This window comes from Rhamphochromis sp. 'chilingali' (assembly GCF_963969265.1).
Source record: "Rhamphochromis sp. 'chilingali' genome assembly, chromosome: 6".
NCBI classification, from domain to species: Eukaryota; Metazoa; Chordata; class Actinopteri; order Cichliformes; family Cichlidae; genus Rhamphochromis; species Rhamphochromis sp. 'chilingali'.
This window is the reverse complement of record NC_137933.1, coordinates 10,373,773-10,389,462: the sequence shown is the minus strand read 5'-3', so window position 1 is coordinate 10,389,462 and position 15,690 is coordinate 10,373,773. Positions and strand designations below refer to the sequence as shown.

General features: G+C 37.9%; 1 protein-coding gene across 1 annotated transcript; it reads left to right on the top strand.

Annotated features, from left to right (window-relative positions):
- The first annotated feature begins 10,788 nt into the window (after positions 1–10,788).
- Positions 10,789–15,669, top strand: cd44a (CD44 molecule (IN blood group) a). The gene is made up of 5 exons (XM_080884757.1): positions 10,789–11,025; positions 12,315–13,106; positions 13,200–13,262; positions 13,352–13,430; positions 13,520–15,669. Exons 1-5 carry the CDS (start codon positions 10,953–10,955, stop codon positions 13,695–13,697), a joined length of 1,185 nt encoding a protein of 394 aa, XP_080740883.1. The 5' UTR covers positions 10,789–10,952; the 3' UTR covers positions 13,698–15,669.
- The last annotated feature ends 21 nt before the right edge of the window (positions 15,670–15,690 follow it).

Sequence of the window (15,690 nt, the reverse complement as noted above, 5' to 3'; positions counted from 1 at the left end):
ATAAAATAAAACAAAACAAAAAGTATTAACCCTTTATGGGGCACTAGTTGAAATGTATATGTAAATTGTCAATTCTAACTCTAGGCTTGTTTTTTTCTTCACTTGTGCGACTTTTTTCAAAACTGTTTATTTTTATGCTGTAAATCAGGCCCAGTGAAGTTACTATATATGGTTACTCACTAATTTAGGGCGCACTTCTTTTTTTCAAAATAGTGTGTATATAAAAACTATAGGAAGAAACAAATATTTGAAGGAATATGTCTTTATGGACACTTTTTTCTTGACTGACACGTTTGCTTTTCACATATCAAAATGCAGCCCTGTCTAGTTACAGACAAAATCTTCACAAATTGCAATAACGTCCAATAAGATATTGTGGCTAAGCATGTATACGTTTTTTCAAAGGTTTATGTTAATTTAAGTTTATTCCCTGAACTGAGTATGCCTGTATATATAAATATAAAGTAGGCAGCTGCAACAGAAAAATTACACACTTTTAAGTCAATTTAAGTGTAAAAATTACACTGCTGTAAGGTCAAAACAAAAAAAATCACACATTTCACTATTTCTGGCTAGAGAATTTTCATAAATGAGTTAAATTTCTCAATGGATCACTGTACACTGATATACAAAGTTGTGACTATAACATTTAGTATGCATCCAATGCATTGTCAAGTATTGTCCTATATCTATCATAGGTTGTTTTGCTTACCAATGTAAGCTTTTTGTGGTAGTAGGAAGGGGTGAGAACCCCATTTGGAATGGGGCATTAAATTAAACCCATAAAAAGTAGAGTAACCATGCCAATGCACCGACATAACAGTTATTAGTCCACACCAGAATATCAAAGTGCAGTTTAATTCATTCAGCACATTTGTACCGGAATCTTTACTATACTATGCTGTGTATAATGTAGTATAATATATAATATGGATATATGGATAATATGGATAACAACTAAGCAAAGATGTGCAAGAATGAAACAATTTTTTTTTTAAATTACATATTGGTATAAAGACTATACTACATAACAAGGTATATCTGTAATAGTGTGCAGCCCTACAGAGCTGTGAAAATGCAGTGCAAGTCAGGACAGCATCCACAAACATTAGATGTTATGTTGAAAGAAATCTTCTGCCAAAACGTGGGGAACACTTGATTTATGTTGTTGGTCGTTGCTGTTGTTGTTTGGAGACTGTTGAGAGGTGGGGGTTCTCATGTGCAATCCTGCCATCTATACTGTTCTCCGATAAACCCACAGTATCATCAACCCAGGCGATTTTCAGAGAAAATGTATTCATAACAGCATGTTTTTTTCTTAGCGCAACGGAGAGGGAGTGAAAGAGACATGTACTGCTTTATGTAATAACTTTGTTATTGTTCATTACCAATAGCAGGGGTGTTGAACTCCAGGCCTCGAGTGCGGGTGTCCTGCAGGTTTTAGATATCACCCTGGGTCAACACACCTGAATCAAATGATCATCTAAAACCTGCAAGACACCAGCACTCGAGGCCTGGAATTGCCTACCCCTGCCTATAGCATCGTTGTCAGCTATATGGTTTGCCTGTTCAGACTATACAGCATCTGCTACCCTTAAATGCACAACAGTGCCTGTGTTTTACCTGAAGTCAGAAACTTACAGATTATTTCATAAGAATTTGTGCGCCTAGTCTGAACACGCTATCTGTTGGCTTGAAGCCTTTCCACACAGGCACTCCTCCCTCAGTTCATCCTTCTATCTTGTTGAACTCACTCAAAATCCTATTGTGTATGGGGAAGAGAGACTTCAAAGAGCCCTGTGGGCACTCTGTGAAAGTTCCCACATTGGTCACTTTTTAATCTGTCAGACATCAATGAGGGTTTTCCTCTAGCTGAGGTAAGTGGAGCAGTAGGATTTGTGCAACTGTTACCTAAAAATGGCCAAATAATAAATACATAGATAAATGCTCTAAATGCCATTAGCTAGATATTTGATGATCTTTCCTAAACTGACCCAAAATATACAAAATTTATACACTGAGACTTTCCTGGGTCAAATATGATCCATATTCATTCAGATGGATTTTAGAACCATCACCATGGAAAAAAGGTGGCAATAGGGAAGCTTGAAAATGCAAAACTACACATGCCATGTCTGTGAGTATCTTTTTATCCAGCAGTGGTGACAGAGTTCACTGTCATGGAGTATAGGAGTGATGATATATGATCATGTATTATGTCATAAGGAACAGATGTACACTGTATTGCCAAAAGTATTCACTCACCTATCCAAATCACTGGTAGTGTTCCAGTCACTTTCGTGGCCACAGTATTTTAATGGGAACGAAATATCTAACAATAATATTATAGTATAATATAATATTGCCAAGCAAGCTAGAAATGTATTTGAACAACAAGGAAAACAGAATTCCAACTTAATTAAACCAAAAGGATAACATGTAAATATGATAAGATAAAAAAAAAACTTGTTCTGGGAATTTATTTTACATTATAACCAAGTATAATCTTTTTTCTTTTTCTTTTTTTTTGACTGAGGGAATTGTTTATACGCTGGCATAATTCCTCCATGTTAAACAAGATAAAAACATGATTACTGTGCTATGCTACTTATGCATAGAAATGTATTCTATGCATAAGTAGCTTTTCATTTTCATTAACCTAATCCTATATATGACCAAGCAACAGTAAAGTCAGACTATCCAGTAGGGTTTATTTTTTATTTATATTTTTTAATAAAGCAGAAAGCCTGTGAAAGAAAAAAAAGAATCAATGGATCAACTTGACTTTTGTGACATATATGAACAAGCACTCATTGCTTGTTTGCTTTAAAGCAGTACTTCTTCATAAGGTGAAATAAACTAATATACAAAATTAACTTTTTGTTTATGGTCATTTAAGATTTGGTTGCCTAGTTGTGAAGTATGATGCAATTAAATGCTCCTACCGTTCCTATATTAAAGTAAGCACAGATGTTCTAATAATCCACCTCTGGGTTTTGGAGCAGTGTTGTTATGCTATTATAAACAGAGAAGCAAAGGAAACAGTTTAAGTCATTTTTAATAAAATCATCAATCAATCACAAAAAGTGATTGCTTGCGTTGCTTTTAAGTTGGAGTATAACCACAATGCAACCAGCGATGCGTGAAAAAATGCAAAAAAATGTGTCACAAACGAGTTGACTGATTACACCATCTGATTATTTACAAACTCTCACCAGTTCTCTGAGGATGAGTGCAGTAAGCCAGCGTTGTAACGTGATTGGAGACAGGTTCCTTCCCGCCAGGTGGGAGCAAACGTGGCTGCCCAGAGGCTGAGCGAATTGCATGCTCAACCTTTGGTTGAGCCATTGGTTGCTTGCACTACTTCCACGTGGTTGCCAGATGTGAAAAAGTGCAAACCAATCATTAAGATGATGCCACCTATTTTTACTCGTGTGACTTTGCCACGAATAGCAGAGTTTTAGACAGTATCATACACAACATGTATTTAATCATTAGCATGTCTCTTTATAAGAAGTACTTTCACTCGTTCTTTTTCCAAAAGGGTCATCACAGTGGCATAAACTTTACACCAAATGTTCCTGATGCTGTTTTCCCAATTCCCAGGTTTGGGTCTCTGTCCATAATCAAACAAAGGCTCGTTCACTCGTAAAGCAAATGTGTTAACCACTACACCACAGAGCCATAGTGTTTGTATGCTTTACTGAAAAGCATTGCTTAAAAACATAATCTGTCCTGTCTTTAAAGGGAAAAAATGATAATCTCTTACAAGAAAATACATATGATGAAAACACCTCAATAGTTTTTAGGGAATTCTGCTGATTAAGAAAACATGAGGAAAAATCTCTGCCGCATTTTAAAAAGCCTGAGCCAGTGGAGCAGAGGTTTGGAAACAGGGTTCCTACGTGAGACCATAATAAACAAGCTTTTTACACCAAGATCGAAATATCTTTCAAATGCAGATAAATAAAGCAGCAAAAGAGCAGACAACTTCAGATTTGTCCAGACTTGGCTCCCTCACCAAGTTATGAGAATCTGAAAATTTCATCACGCATGGCCCCCGCAGTCTTTGCAGTGCAAAAAGAATATTAGAATAAAACACAGTTTGCCAATAAACCTCATACCAACTGTGAAGCATGGTGTTAGAAATTCTATGAGTTGGAGTCTCTTTGATTTCACACAAACTCCTGGCAATGTTGGGACAATCAGTTGAGGATCTTGTCAGCAGCTGTCCTTTCTCACATGTAGCTCACAGCTCACAGATAGTCTGCTTTACACGCCTGGATAGAACCCGCAGGAGGCAGGACACATGACGCCCACTCGCTCGCTGTGAATTCACTAAATGGACAATTACCTGGACTATTTTTACATGGGTTCAATTAGACATCACACAGACTTTGAAGTTGTGAGCTGGCGAGGGGAAAGACCGTTTAATGTCTGAACCAACTGAGTCTGACATTTGCATTCTAACATACAGCTCTGCTGGGTAATGTCTGTGGTTTCAGGTACTGGTCCGTCAATGATTCATCTATAAATTAGGCCTCATATCAAAGAGAGCTTGAAGATAATGCGAGGCCATATTTTTAAAGTATTTGACTGGAGCTTTCAGCAGAATAATGATCCTGAGCACACCAGCAACCAAGCTACAACAAGAAACATTTTTGAATCACACTGAAATGTTGTGGGATATTTAAAACCTTTAGTACATGCAAGAAAAGAAAAGAAAAAAAGGGAAGGAGGAATGGCTGAAGATGTCAAAGTCAAAGGTCATATTAAAGATCTATAAGATAGTATGTTTGTTAAAGGGCCTGTCTCTTGATTTTATTTATTTATTAACCCTTTAAAACCGGTCAGAGTGGGCACGCTCCGTTTTGCGTAACTATTTTTAAATCCCGGTAGCACTGCAACCACGTAAGCTAGCGCAATAAATTTTTTTGCATATGAAACCGGAGGAGTTGTACTTACATCTTATGCCATCAGCTTGTCCTCGGTCACGGTTTCCTTCCACATATAGCTTTGCTAAAACTGCATAAAAAGCGCTTGCAGCAACAAAAACATAATATTCCAGAAACTCGCTTTGCCGATCCGATCAGCTGTTCATAACACTTCCTACATCATCAGCGTGAACTATCGCATGTCCGCCATTACCTGCCCGGAACCGGAAGTGACGTCATTTTCGCGGAAATGTAGTTTTTTACCATCAAGGCCTCATGAGCCTATACTGGTGTTTTTAAAAGTTATGTTTGACTTTATGACTTTCTGTGTCGTTTCTGGGATGCTTAGGACTCATATTGCACTGCTGGAAATAGTTTATTTTGATGCATATGCTGCTTTTTTGCAAATTTGCACTATAATATTTATTTTCGTTTTTCCTGCAGTGTATAGAAATTGGTGTATTTCAAAAATAAAACTATGAAGACACTCAAAATAAATTTCCTGTGGTGGGAAACTAGTTTGTGCAACTTTTTTGTATTTACAGTTTTGAGGGATACGCCTCTTAAATTTCTCTAACTAGAAATATATGTTAAAAAACAAAAACGATTTTCAATTTTTTTGTAGTTTATTGCACTTTTTTGCAATTTATGTAATTACTATGCACTTAATGCATGCATATTATTAAAATTTAGGCTGTAATGGTTGTATTGATGTATAGCAACTTGAAATGCTCCCAAAAATGGCTCTACAACATGTAAAAATATAATATAAGCTCTGGCGGACTTGGTTCTATGGTCTTAAGGGGTTAATCAAATATTCCTTTTGGTGTACCGACAGTAACAAAGTGGACTGGCTGTTTGTTTGTGCAGTTTCCATGATGTGATGACTTTTCCCATGTTACTTTACAACTTAAAGGAGCGGCACCCTACCTGCAATTTTTTTGTTTCATGCCAGGTAATGTTTTATCACATGTTCAGTGAAGCACATAGTCGGCCAATTGCATGTTCAGCACAAAAAAATAAAAATAAAAATGCCTGCCTAAACAGAAACAAAAACACCATTTAGTAATTTAGAACAGGTTATATACATGTTCCTTTTTCTGAAACATTTCTGTACGTCCCTACCTAAATAAAACTACTGGCTGGTTGATAAGGAAGAAAATTATTTGGCAGAGTCCCATTCTATCTGCCCTCCAGTTAAACTGCTTTCCTTCTTGTTGCTTCCAGGCAATATGGGGCATCTCTGAGGTTGGAATGTCATCCAGATAGGGTCACAACTCATAACTGTGTACTTCCTCAGAATTGTTAGCAGGTCTGATCTGTTTTCCAGCGAAGATTAACCCATATAACAGAATTCCAGTCCAGAGCTGAACAAGGAAGTAATGGTTAGAACAAGCAAAAGATTTTTTTGTTGCAAGAGAAATGTGAAACGGAAGAGGAGAATGTCATTGCCTTCAATATACGGCACTGTGCAAAAGTCTTGAGAAATCCATCATTTCTTTATGAGCAATGCTTTAGTGAAACTTGCAAACATTCTTGGAAATACCGGAAAACTGGACAGTAAGGTGAAAACTACACCTGTAGATCAATACTTGTAAACCTACAATAATTTGAACCAGCCAATCTGTGAGAGACACATGGAACTGTTCACTCTGGTGGCTCAAAGACACTGCCCAGTGTTATATAAACAACACAGAAAAAGGTGATCTGCAGTGTGTCCAGCGGACATCAGCAGCAGAAGCTTGAAAGTCAATATTTGGTGTGATCAGTTTTATTCTTCAGCACAGTCTGAACTCTCTTAGGCAAGCTTTCTTGTCATTTCTCCATGCTTTCTGAAGAACATTCAAAGCTTTTCTTTTGATGTTGGCTACCTTTTGTTCCCTTCTAGGTAGATGTTCCCACACTGCTTCTAGGTAGATGTTCCCACACTGCTTCAGTAATGTTGAGGTCCGAGCTCTGGGGAAGCCAATCCATGGCTCATATTGTTTCACTGTGTGTGTTTCTATCGAGGTATGCTTTTACTGCATTGGATGTGTGTTTGGGACCATTGCCATGCTAAAAAAACCCATATTTTTCTATGTACAGAATTCCATTAATTTTGACAAGATCTCAAACCATGACAGAGCTGAGAAGACATTCACTGTAGTACCTCATTCCCGACCTCCCTGATACATGCTGCAGATGATATGAGCCAACAATTTCTCATTTGGATTCATCACACCATGGCTTTTTGAAAGCACCCTTCCACTGAGGCCACTTTCTGATGAGGCTGCAGTGAACAGTAGATGGATCAACTGAAGAACCAGTGAAAACATTGTTCTGTTTTCATTTCCCTAAGGACATGACTTTTGCATCTACTGTATAGAAATTGTTTTTAGACCTGACACTTTTTCTTTTGTCATATGCTTCTCTAGTTACCTCAAATTTTTTAGAGACAGTTGTAGAGACTCATACTCTGACTATGATAGGCCATTGAAAATCTCCTTTCTGTCCCGGCTAACAGATGGATCCAAGTGCAGACAAACACGGGAGGTTCAACGTTCCAGCACCGACTACTCTGTGCCGCAGCGTTAAATAGTCCAGAGGGACGCTGCCTGATCAGCAACAGGTGTAGTAATCACTGCTGGCGGGTGGGCCAAGGGTGAGAGCCCACAATGAGCTCCACCCAGGCAAGCAGGAGAAAAAACAGAACAAACTTGTGGCCAACATGAGCAAGCCAGAGAGGCACAGGGACCATGACACTTTTTGGTGCATAAATCAACTATTAAATCAAAGTCGAATGAAAAAAATAGGAAAAGTATTATTTTTTGAAAGATTACTTGTAATAAAGTGAAGTTTAAAATTTGTTCTTTGCTAGGCTTTCTGTTATGTGTAGAAACAACAGTTGTTCATCCATTTAGTTGGGTAACTTTTTTATGCATGAAGGATTTCACAGATCAGTCTTAAGTGGCTTGAAAACAAAAAAAATGGTAAAAGGACTGGACAGAAAATGACTGAAATAGTAATGTCCAAAGAAAAACTTTGAAGCGCCTTCAGAAAGCCTGGAGAATTATTTCTCATGGTCATTTTAAACAGTATTTTTTATTTTGATGAGCATGTACACATAAGCAAAGTTTTTTTAAATTTTACAAATCTTAAATTCACAAAGTACATTTTTATTTATTAGGTTTTTTGTTTTGCTTTGTTTTGTTTTTTAGAGCTCTTCTTCAGTTGATCATATTGAGCATTATTGTTCTTTGTTTCCCACCATGGTATGTTAAATCCAAACACAGCGTTGAAAGCTCTGACTTAAAATAAAAGTCATGCAATCATGGTTTTAATTTAAAATACAATCAGTAGTTATGTATAAGCGTGTGGTCATGTCTATACAGTGGAATTACATGCAGAGTTATTTATGCATAAAAGTTTTAGAAACATCCAGTAAATATAGTTATTCCATTTCATCCATCCATCCATCCATTCGCTTCCGCTTATCCTTTTCAGGGTCGCGGGGGGCGCTGGAGCCTATCCCAGCTGTCATAGGGCAAAAGGCGGGGTACACCCTGGACAGGTCGCCAGTCTGTCGCAGGGCTAACACACAGGGACAGACAACCATTCACACTCACTCGCACATTCACACCTAGTGACAATTTGGATTAATCAATTAACCTATCCCCACAAGCTGCATGTCTTTGGACGGTGGGAGGAAGCCGGAGTACCCGGAGAGAACCCACGCAAACACGGGGAGAACATGCAAACTCCACACAGAAAGACCCCGGCCTGATGGTGGAATTGAACTCAGGACCTTCTTGCTGTGCGGCAACAGTGCTAACCACCGTGCCACCGTGCTAATTCCATTCCATTTCAATTCAATTAAACAAAAATGCTTATGGAAATGAATTCGACAGTTGCAGTGTGTAGGTCACTGGGTTTGAATGCCTTGGGATTTTGAAGAGGGGAACAATGGTATGAAACATGATAACAGTAAGGCAGAGGGAACAAAGAATGGTTGCTAATTGGTCTGCACAAACCCAGTGAATATGCCACTTGAAAAAAGCCATGCTGTTTTGTAAGTGTGCTACTGTTTGTCCATTCATGTATCCCCACCCCAATATTAAGGGCTCCTTTAATATTGTCTTAAGGATGATGAAACCCATAGTTGGCTTTCATAGGTGTGCTTCGTTTTCCACATTTTGCCATTGCTTCAACTTCTCCAGAATCCTTGGGCAAGATGCTAACCTCAAGTTGCACTCAGATGGATACATATTTGTGTGACAGAAAGCCCTTACATAGAAAGAGCATAGAAAAAAGTGCTGGTGTGAGTGGCTGAATGAGGTAAAGTGCTTTGAGTGCTCTGATAGAGTAGAAAAGCTCTATATAAGAACCAGTCCATTTACCATAGCTATAATCTGAAAGCTCAAAATACTCTTAAAAGTTCAACTGAACAATTTAATCGTGACTATAGTTCTACCAAACTATGTGAAAGACTAAGGCTTCCATGCATTGTACCTCATTATCATTGAATCACTTGCACCGTCTGGTTTGTGTTTTAGCCTGGTGATTCTTCCTACTGTGCATCATAGCTAATAAATTGTGAAATTCCATTCTTAACAGTAACAGAAACAAGCCTCTACTGGGTGTGGAATACAAGTCTGGACAAGAGCTCACCCACACACGCTGAGTAATTCATGACGAATGTCACAACTTCACGAATGCGCCAGAACACCTGAGGCAATAGTCTTGCTGTGACGCATGCATCAATTTCCATCAGATACCAGCATATCACAAGTGCTATTATATACAGCACACACTGCCTGCAGGAAGGTGATATTCAGCTGAGATTGTAACAAAAATCTTCCTAGTGAAGTCAAAAATTGGATATTAAAACTATGAAACCAGGCCAACAATGTATTGCCTTGTTTTGTTAAAATGTCAGGCTTCTTCTGTGACATGGTTATGGAAGATAGAATGATAAGAAAGCAGTGATAAAAAAGGATGTGTTGTCTCATGCATCTGTAGAACTGCACATAATGTATCATTTGTCTAACTGAGTCTTGAGCAGTTTCCAAGCCTCTCTTCTGTCATCAACAGATTTTTCCATTTCTGTGAAGGCTTTTTTACATGGTACCCAGAGTTTCACCCGAGTTTCCCTATTATTCAACTGCTGGTTGGATTGCATTACATAACACCCGAGCAATCAGTAATGATCCCTTGTATGTTTTTCTTTTCTCTTGCATGCTTCTAGCCTGCATTACCAGACATGGAGAGATGTAATCTTACACTCATACACTCCTTTCAAACAAAGGCAACAATGGCTAACTTTATTAGGCTTTTAACAGATTCAAATGTGTCAGAATAAGTTCCCGTGTGTATCTTTCTTGTTAAAAAAAAATCCACATGTCATACTTAAATGTAGGTCAATTAAAAAAAAAAATTGCACCTACCCCTTAAGTGACAGGCTCAGGTCCTTGCAAGTATTTCATGCAAACTGTATTTTTCCATTTCTTATATAATCTTAGTAGGTTTATAGATTAGGATACTGATACTGTTTTGACATTTGGTGCATATGTTTGTGCAGCACTTTCTTTCAACTTTTTCTGGCCCCTGTTAAACACCACAGAAACATAACAGAAACACATGGACTACTACACACTAAAAAATGTTCTTGTTTTGCCTTCATGTGATACAGCCCTGCAATAAATGATAACCAAATCCCATCATGCAACGCATTTGTTAGAACTTTCACTAGGCAAGGAAAATCCTGAGCAGGAACTTTACATTGATGTAATTTTGACATGAGTGCTGTGCCTGAGGGAGAAAAAAACCGTGAGAAAGTGGATAAGGAAGAAGGCGAGTCAAAAGGTGTGTCTGAGCTCTTGTGTGTTTCTGTGACGCTAGCTTTTGTGCTGTTATGACCTGCTGCTGTATAAAAAGGCAAAGGCATGATTTATCTGGCTCAAAGTATCAGTTCACTGTGCAATATAGTTCCAGCTGACTCTTAGTTACTTCCAATCCTTGATTTTAGCACCTTTCTCTATTATGAAGATGAGGAATCTTCTTTTGGGAGTTCTTCTGGGACTCCTTGCTGCTGTTCATTCAACACCTGTTAATAGTAAGTGGTATTTTTTTTAATAAGTATTGTAGTAAATTGTTTTTAGCAGAATTTTCAGCTTTTTTATTTCAATGTGGATTTGTCTTTGATAGTTAAACTGTAAAAACAACCACAACAAAGCTATTTATTAATTGATGATGAATGATGCTGTATAAAAAAGATTCCATCGCAAGATTTAGGAGCAAAGGGTGTTCTGTCTCAGACAAAGTAATTCCTTTATATCAACTGAAAGTTCACCACTTCCTGTCGAGCCTTTCTCTTTACCCCGTGAGTCAGCACTCTCCTGCTACTACCTAAATCTCTTTATATTTGAAGTATGGCACTTCCTTAACGAGTCACATTTCATTGTTAGTGCACAGGTCTCATTGGCAGAGCTCAATTAAACACAGAAGTCTTTGTGAAATGTTCTGTTCCAGGAGGTGCATTAATGAATTTGTCTTGAAACCAAAGATCAGCGAAGAGCTGTTACACATGTAATCTCATAGGGAACACCAGAGCTGAATGTGACTGGGCAGAAATGTAGAGTGGAGATGTGTGATTTGAGCTGAGCCGCTTTCTTTCATTCATCCTTCCTTTCTTTCTGTATAAATCTAAACTATACATAGTTTCATTGGTTTACTTACACTATTCCATCAGTGTATAAGTGGCATTTAACAACATAAAGCATTTTAAATATGGGCTACAAGGTTAAGGGGGACCTTTGGTAGTAGAACTGCTAACAACTCAATTCATGCTCCAAGATACTGCTAATGTAAGGTCTACTTGAAAAATACCAAGTAGTTGTAGATGTCAGGTAAATATGAGAATGAATTAACTTATAAAGTATCTTAAAATAGAAATATTTGAGAAAAGAAGCAATTAAATAAAAATTTAAATGTTTTCTATTCACCAGCGATTATAATGGTTTACCAGAAGATATGTGACTTCCTTCCTTTGTGACACAAAATCCTAACAATGGCTTAATACTTTTTGAAAGACAGAAAGCAGTTATGTTGGCCTGGTTTATTTGGCGTGGTATTAAAACTGATGCTTTGATGGAGCTGTCTCTCTTTTGTTAACACACTAATACACAAATAGTCACCTAGGTTAATTATTACTGTCTCTCACCACACCTTATCAAAGCGGGTCACATAACAAGCTAACACAAGACTTTGGGCTGAAGCAACATAAGCTCTGTGTGGTCCTTTTGTGTTTAACAAAGCTTGGTAACTTTCCTCCCTACTCATTTCAGAGCCAGTAGGTAAACACTTAAGATGATACATGGATTTTTTCCTTTTTCTTTGTCCTAGCTGTGACCCAGAACCCTGCCAACCCTGATGCAGGCTTTCTTGAGGATGCCATGACGGAGGGGTTCATTGTTGGTCCATCGCCTACGCTTACAACTGAAACACCCAAAATAAGTGCCACAGTTCAAGCATCACAGACACCGGTTTACAACTCTGAAGATATGACCGAAGGAAGTGCTGCTGGAAAGATCAGTGACATCTTAACAACGTCCATCTCACCTCATGAAACCACAACGCTGAGTATTTCAAATGCTCAGACCTCTGGATTCATAGAGAGTGCCGTGAATGATGGCAGTGGTTTAGGAGAGAACAGTGACGAATCACCGATCGCCTTCACACTCGATACCACAACAACGAATGCCACAAATGCACCGACTTCTAACTCCACAGACAGTTACATGTTTGAGGGGAGTGCTGTCGAATCAACAATACCCATCGCACTTGATACCACAACAGCAACGCATGCTCCGACGTCGGACTTCACAGAGCATTACATGTTAAAGGGGAGAGGTTCAGGATATACCTCACCTTCCCTCTTTAGCCATACCACCACAACATCAGTGACAAGTGAAGACCAGTCAATCAACACTTCAAACAACAACGTCTTCTCGCAAACTACTGATCCTACTGTCTCTACCAGTGACGTCACAACAAACCCGGATTCTGGTTCAGGGTCTGAACTGGTTTCTAAAAGCACCACTATGACATCTGGCTCGAGTGTAGAAACTAGCACTGTATCATCAATACTATCAAAACAAAATCGAAATTTTCAGCATCGGGAGAACATTAATAAAGGTAAATATTTTGTAATTAACAATAAGTACCTGTATGTTAAATTGTTGTGGTGTATATGGAGGGGTTTACAATTCTATTTTTATGTGCAATTAGCACCACAGACACAGACGCAGACGACAAACACTGAAACGACACACAAAGGACACGTTACACCTGGTGAGTCAGACAAAAACCACACTTCTGCACAATTAATACATGAATAACACTCATTCCACCTTTATAACACACCTCTCCCATATGACCAGATTGGATCATCATCCTTGGCTTTATCGTTGGTGTTGCAGCACTTGTAATACTCTGTGTTGCCATCGCAACCAGACACAAGTAAGACTCATATGTCAGAGAAACGAACAACATATCTGAGTAGATCTTCTCAAAGCACAGAATTTTAATTAATGTTTTTTATGTTGCAGGTGGAATGGACCAAACCAGGCAAATCTGACAGTGGCTTCAAATAACCTCTCGAACCAGAAGAGGGAGCGAGAGATGGAGACTTTCCTGCCTAATGAGAAACCCAAGGAGAATGGACATTCAGGGGAGTACACTGTCATTCCCCTGGAAGATGTTCCAGAAAATGGTCCCTCATACTGAGATCCAGAAACAAACCCTCTGAAAAACAGAACCGTGAGACTGTGTTTCAAGCACAATAATTTAAAAGAGGAACAAAATTGTCCAAACTGCGGAGCAAAAGGGGATTTGTGGACTCTCACACCTCTGATTCCTGTCTGAATGACAACAATATGTCTTTTCTTTTTTCCCCCACTGACTTTGAAAAACTTTGATGACACCTTTATAGCTGCAGTAAATTTTGATTAGTCTATTTATTGCATTATTACGTTTTTTTTCTTTCTTTTTAAATTTTTAAATTATGTGTTGGTCAGGTAAAGTGTGGTAATGTCATTTATTTCAAATGGAGCTAAACTCTCTACAGTGTTTTTTTCCCAGTTTTTCTTTGTAATTCACGTGGTTTCCTTTTTTCCAGCTGGCCTTTTTTTTTTTTTTTTGTTAAAAGTGTCATTTGTTACAAAGCTATTTTCTGTAATAATCTTATTGAAGACTGTGTTGTGGACTGTAACTTATATTAAGCTGCTCTGTTGTTTTTTTTGTGGAATCTTGGAGTACTGAATGGTACTCAGGTCACTGAGTCTAGTTCCTCTTGAGAGCCTGCACAGCACTTCAGCAGTGGTAACATGCACTTACTGAACATTCATATACTGTACTGCATCCTGCCTCCTATGAGGAATAATCACAATGGTAGCTCATCAATAAACATTTATTTGCTTACAATAATCTTTACACACATGCATTGAAACATTTATACACTTTCGGTCCATTTTTCAGACAAATATTTTTGCTCTTGTGATGTGATGGTGAAGCACAAATCCCTTCACTCTTACTTCCATTTAGCCAGTCAGAGCTTAGCATGATGATGAATGTCAGACACAAGAAAATATTTAATGCATTCTCAGACAGACATGTGTACAGAATCCCAAACAAAGATACAAAATAGGAGTTTAATCATCTAAAGATGGTACAAGTCTTACATCTTTATAGAAAACACTTGCTATGGTAGGCCAGTTGACTAATAACATATCATCAACTAATGACCAATAATAAATTAAAGAAATGGAGAAGCATAAAGAAAATCAGTGACAAATGACTGGCTTACTGCAGTCTTTCCCTTTAGAGATACCCATATTCTCACATACTGAAAAACCCCCATAAGCTTGCTCAGAACCCTTAAGCAACCAAATATGCAGTGGGTCAGTAACAATTTGTACCCACACTGACAAATAGTGGACTTTTTTCCCAGAAAACAATTTGCAATCTTTCTTAAAAACAAACACATGTAATGGATTCTTTGTTAATGAATAACCCTAAGGTCACAACCTATTGAGATAACTAATGGCCCGTTAAATAAATAAATTAGCATTGTTCTAGCATAACTGCAAAGTTGTATATCATTATGGTCATTATATAAATTTTTTAAATAGCAAAAACCATTATGATGACAAAAATATCAAGTCTATACATTTGATTTGTACACTTTTTACCTAAAGAGAGTATATACACAAAGTGCAAGCAGGCACTTTTATTTATATATATATATTTATATAAGCTTCTGCTTATATGAAAAAGAAATGAATAATCCAGTTTCATCTAGTTTTGAACACCAGAGTGAAACTCACAAACATGTACATACTGAGCCAACATCCAATGACCTTGTTGTTACAGCGTCAGATTTATGCGAGTGCTGGAGGCAGAATTTAGTGTGCACTTGCTAAACAGACGTGACCATAGCTAATTAACTGTAGGTGTAATTACAAGCTTGTTATTTCTATCTAAATCTGTTTTGTAGATGTTACAAAACCTTGTGAAGAAGGCCCAGCCATCCTCACTCACAAAACTTCTGTTACTCTTTTCTATTCTAGCGCGACAATCCATACTAGCTTTCATCCAGAAATGCTTCAGTGATCATGATCATACTAACTGCACTCTGCAGGTGACATCATCAAGGCAAGGTTGTCATATAGTAAAGAAATAAACGGTTTGAAATAAAACACTGGACAATGCACTGGTCTGT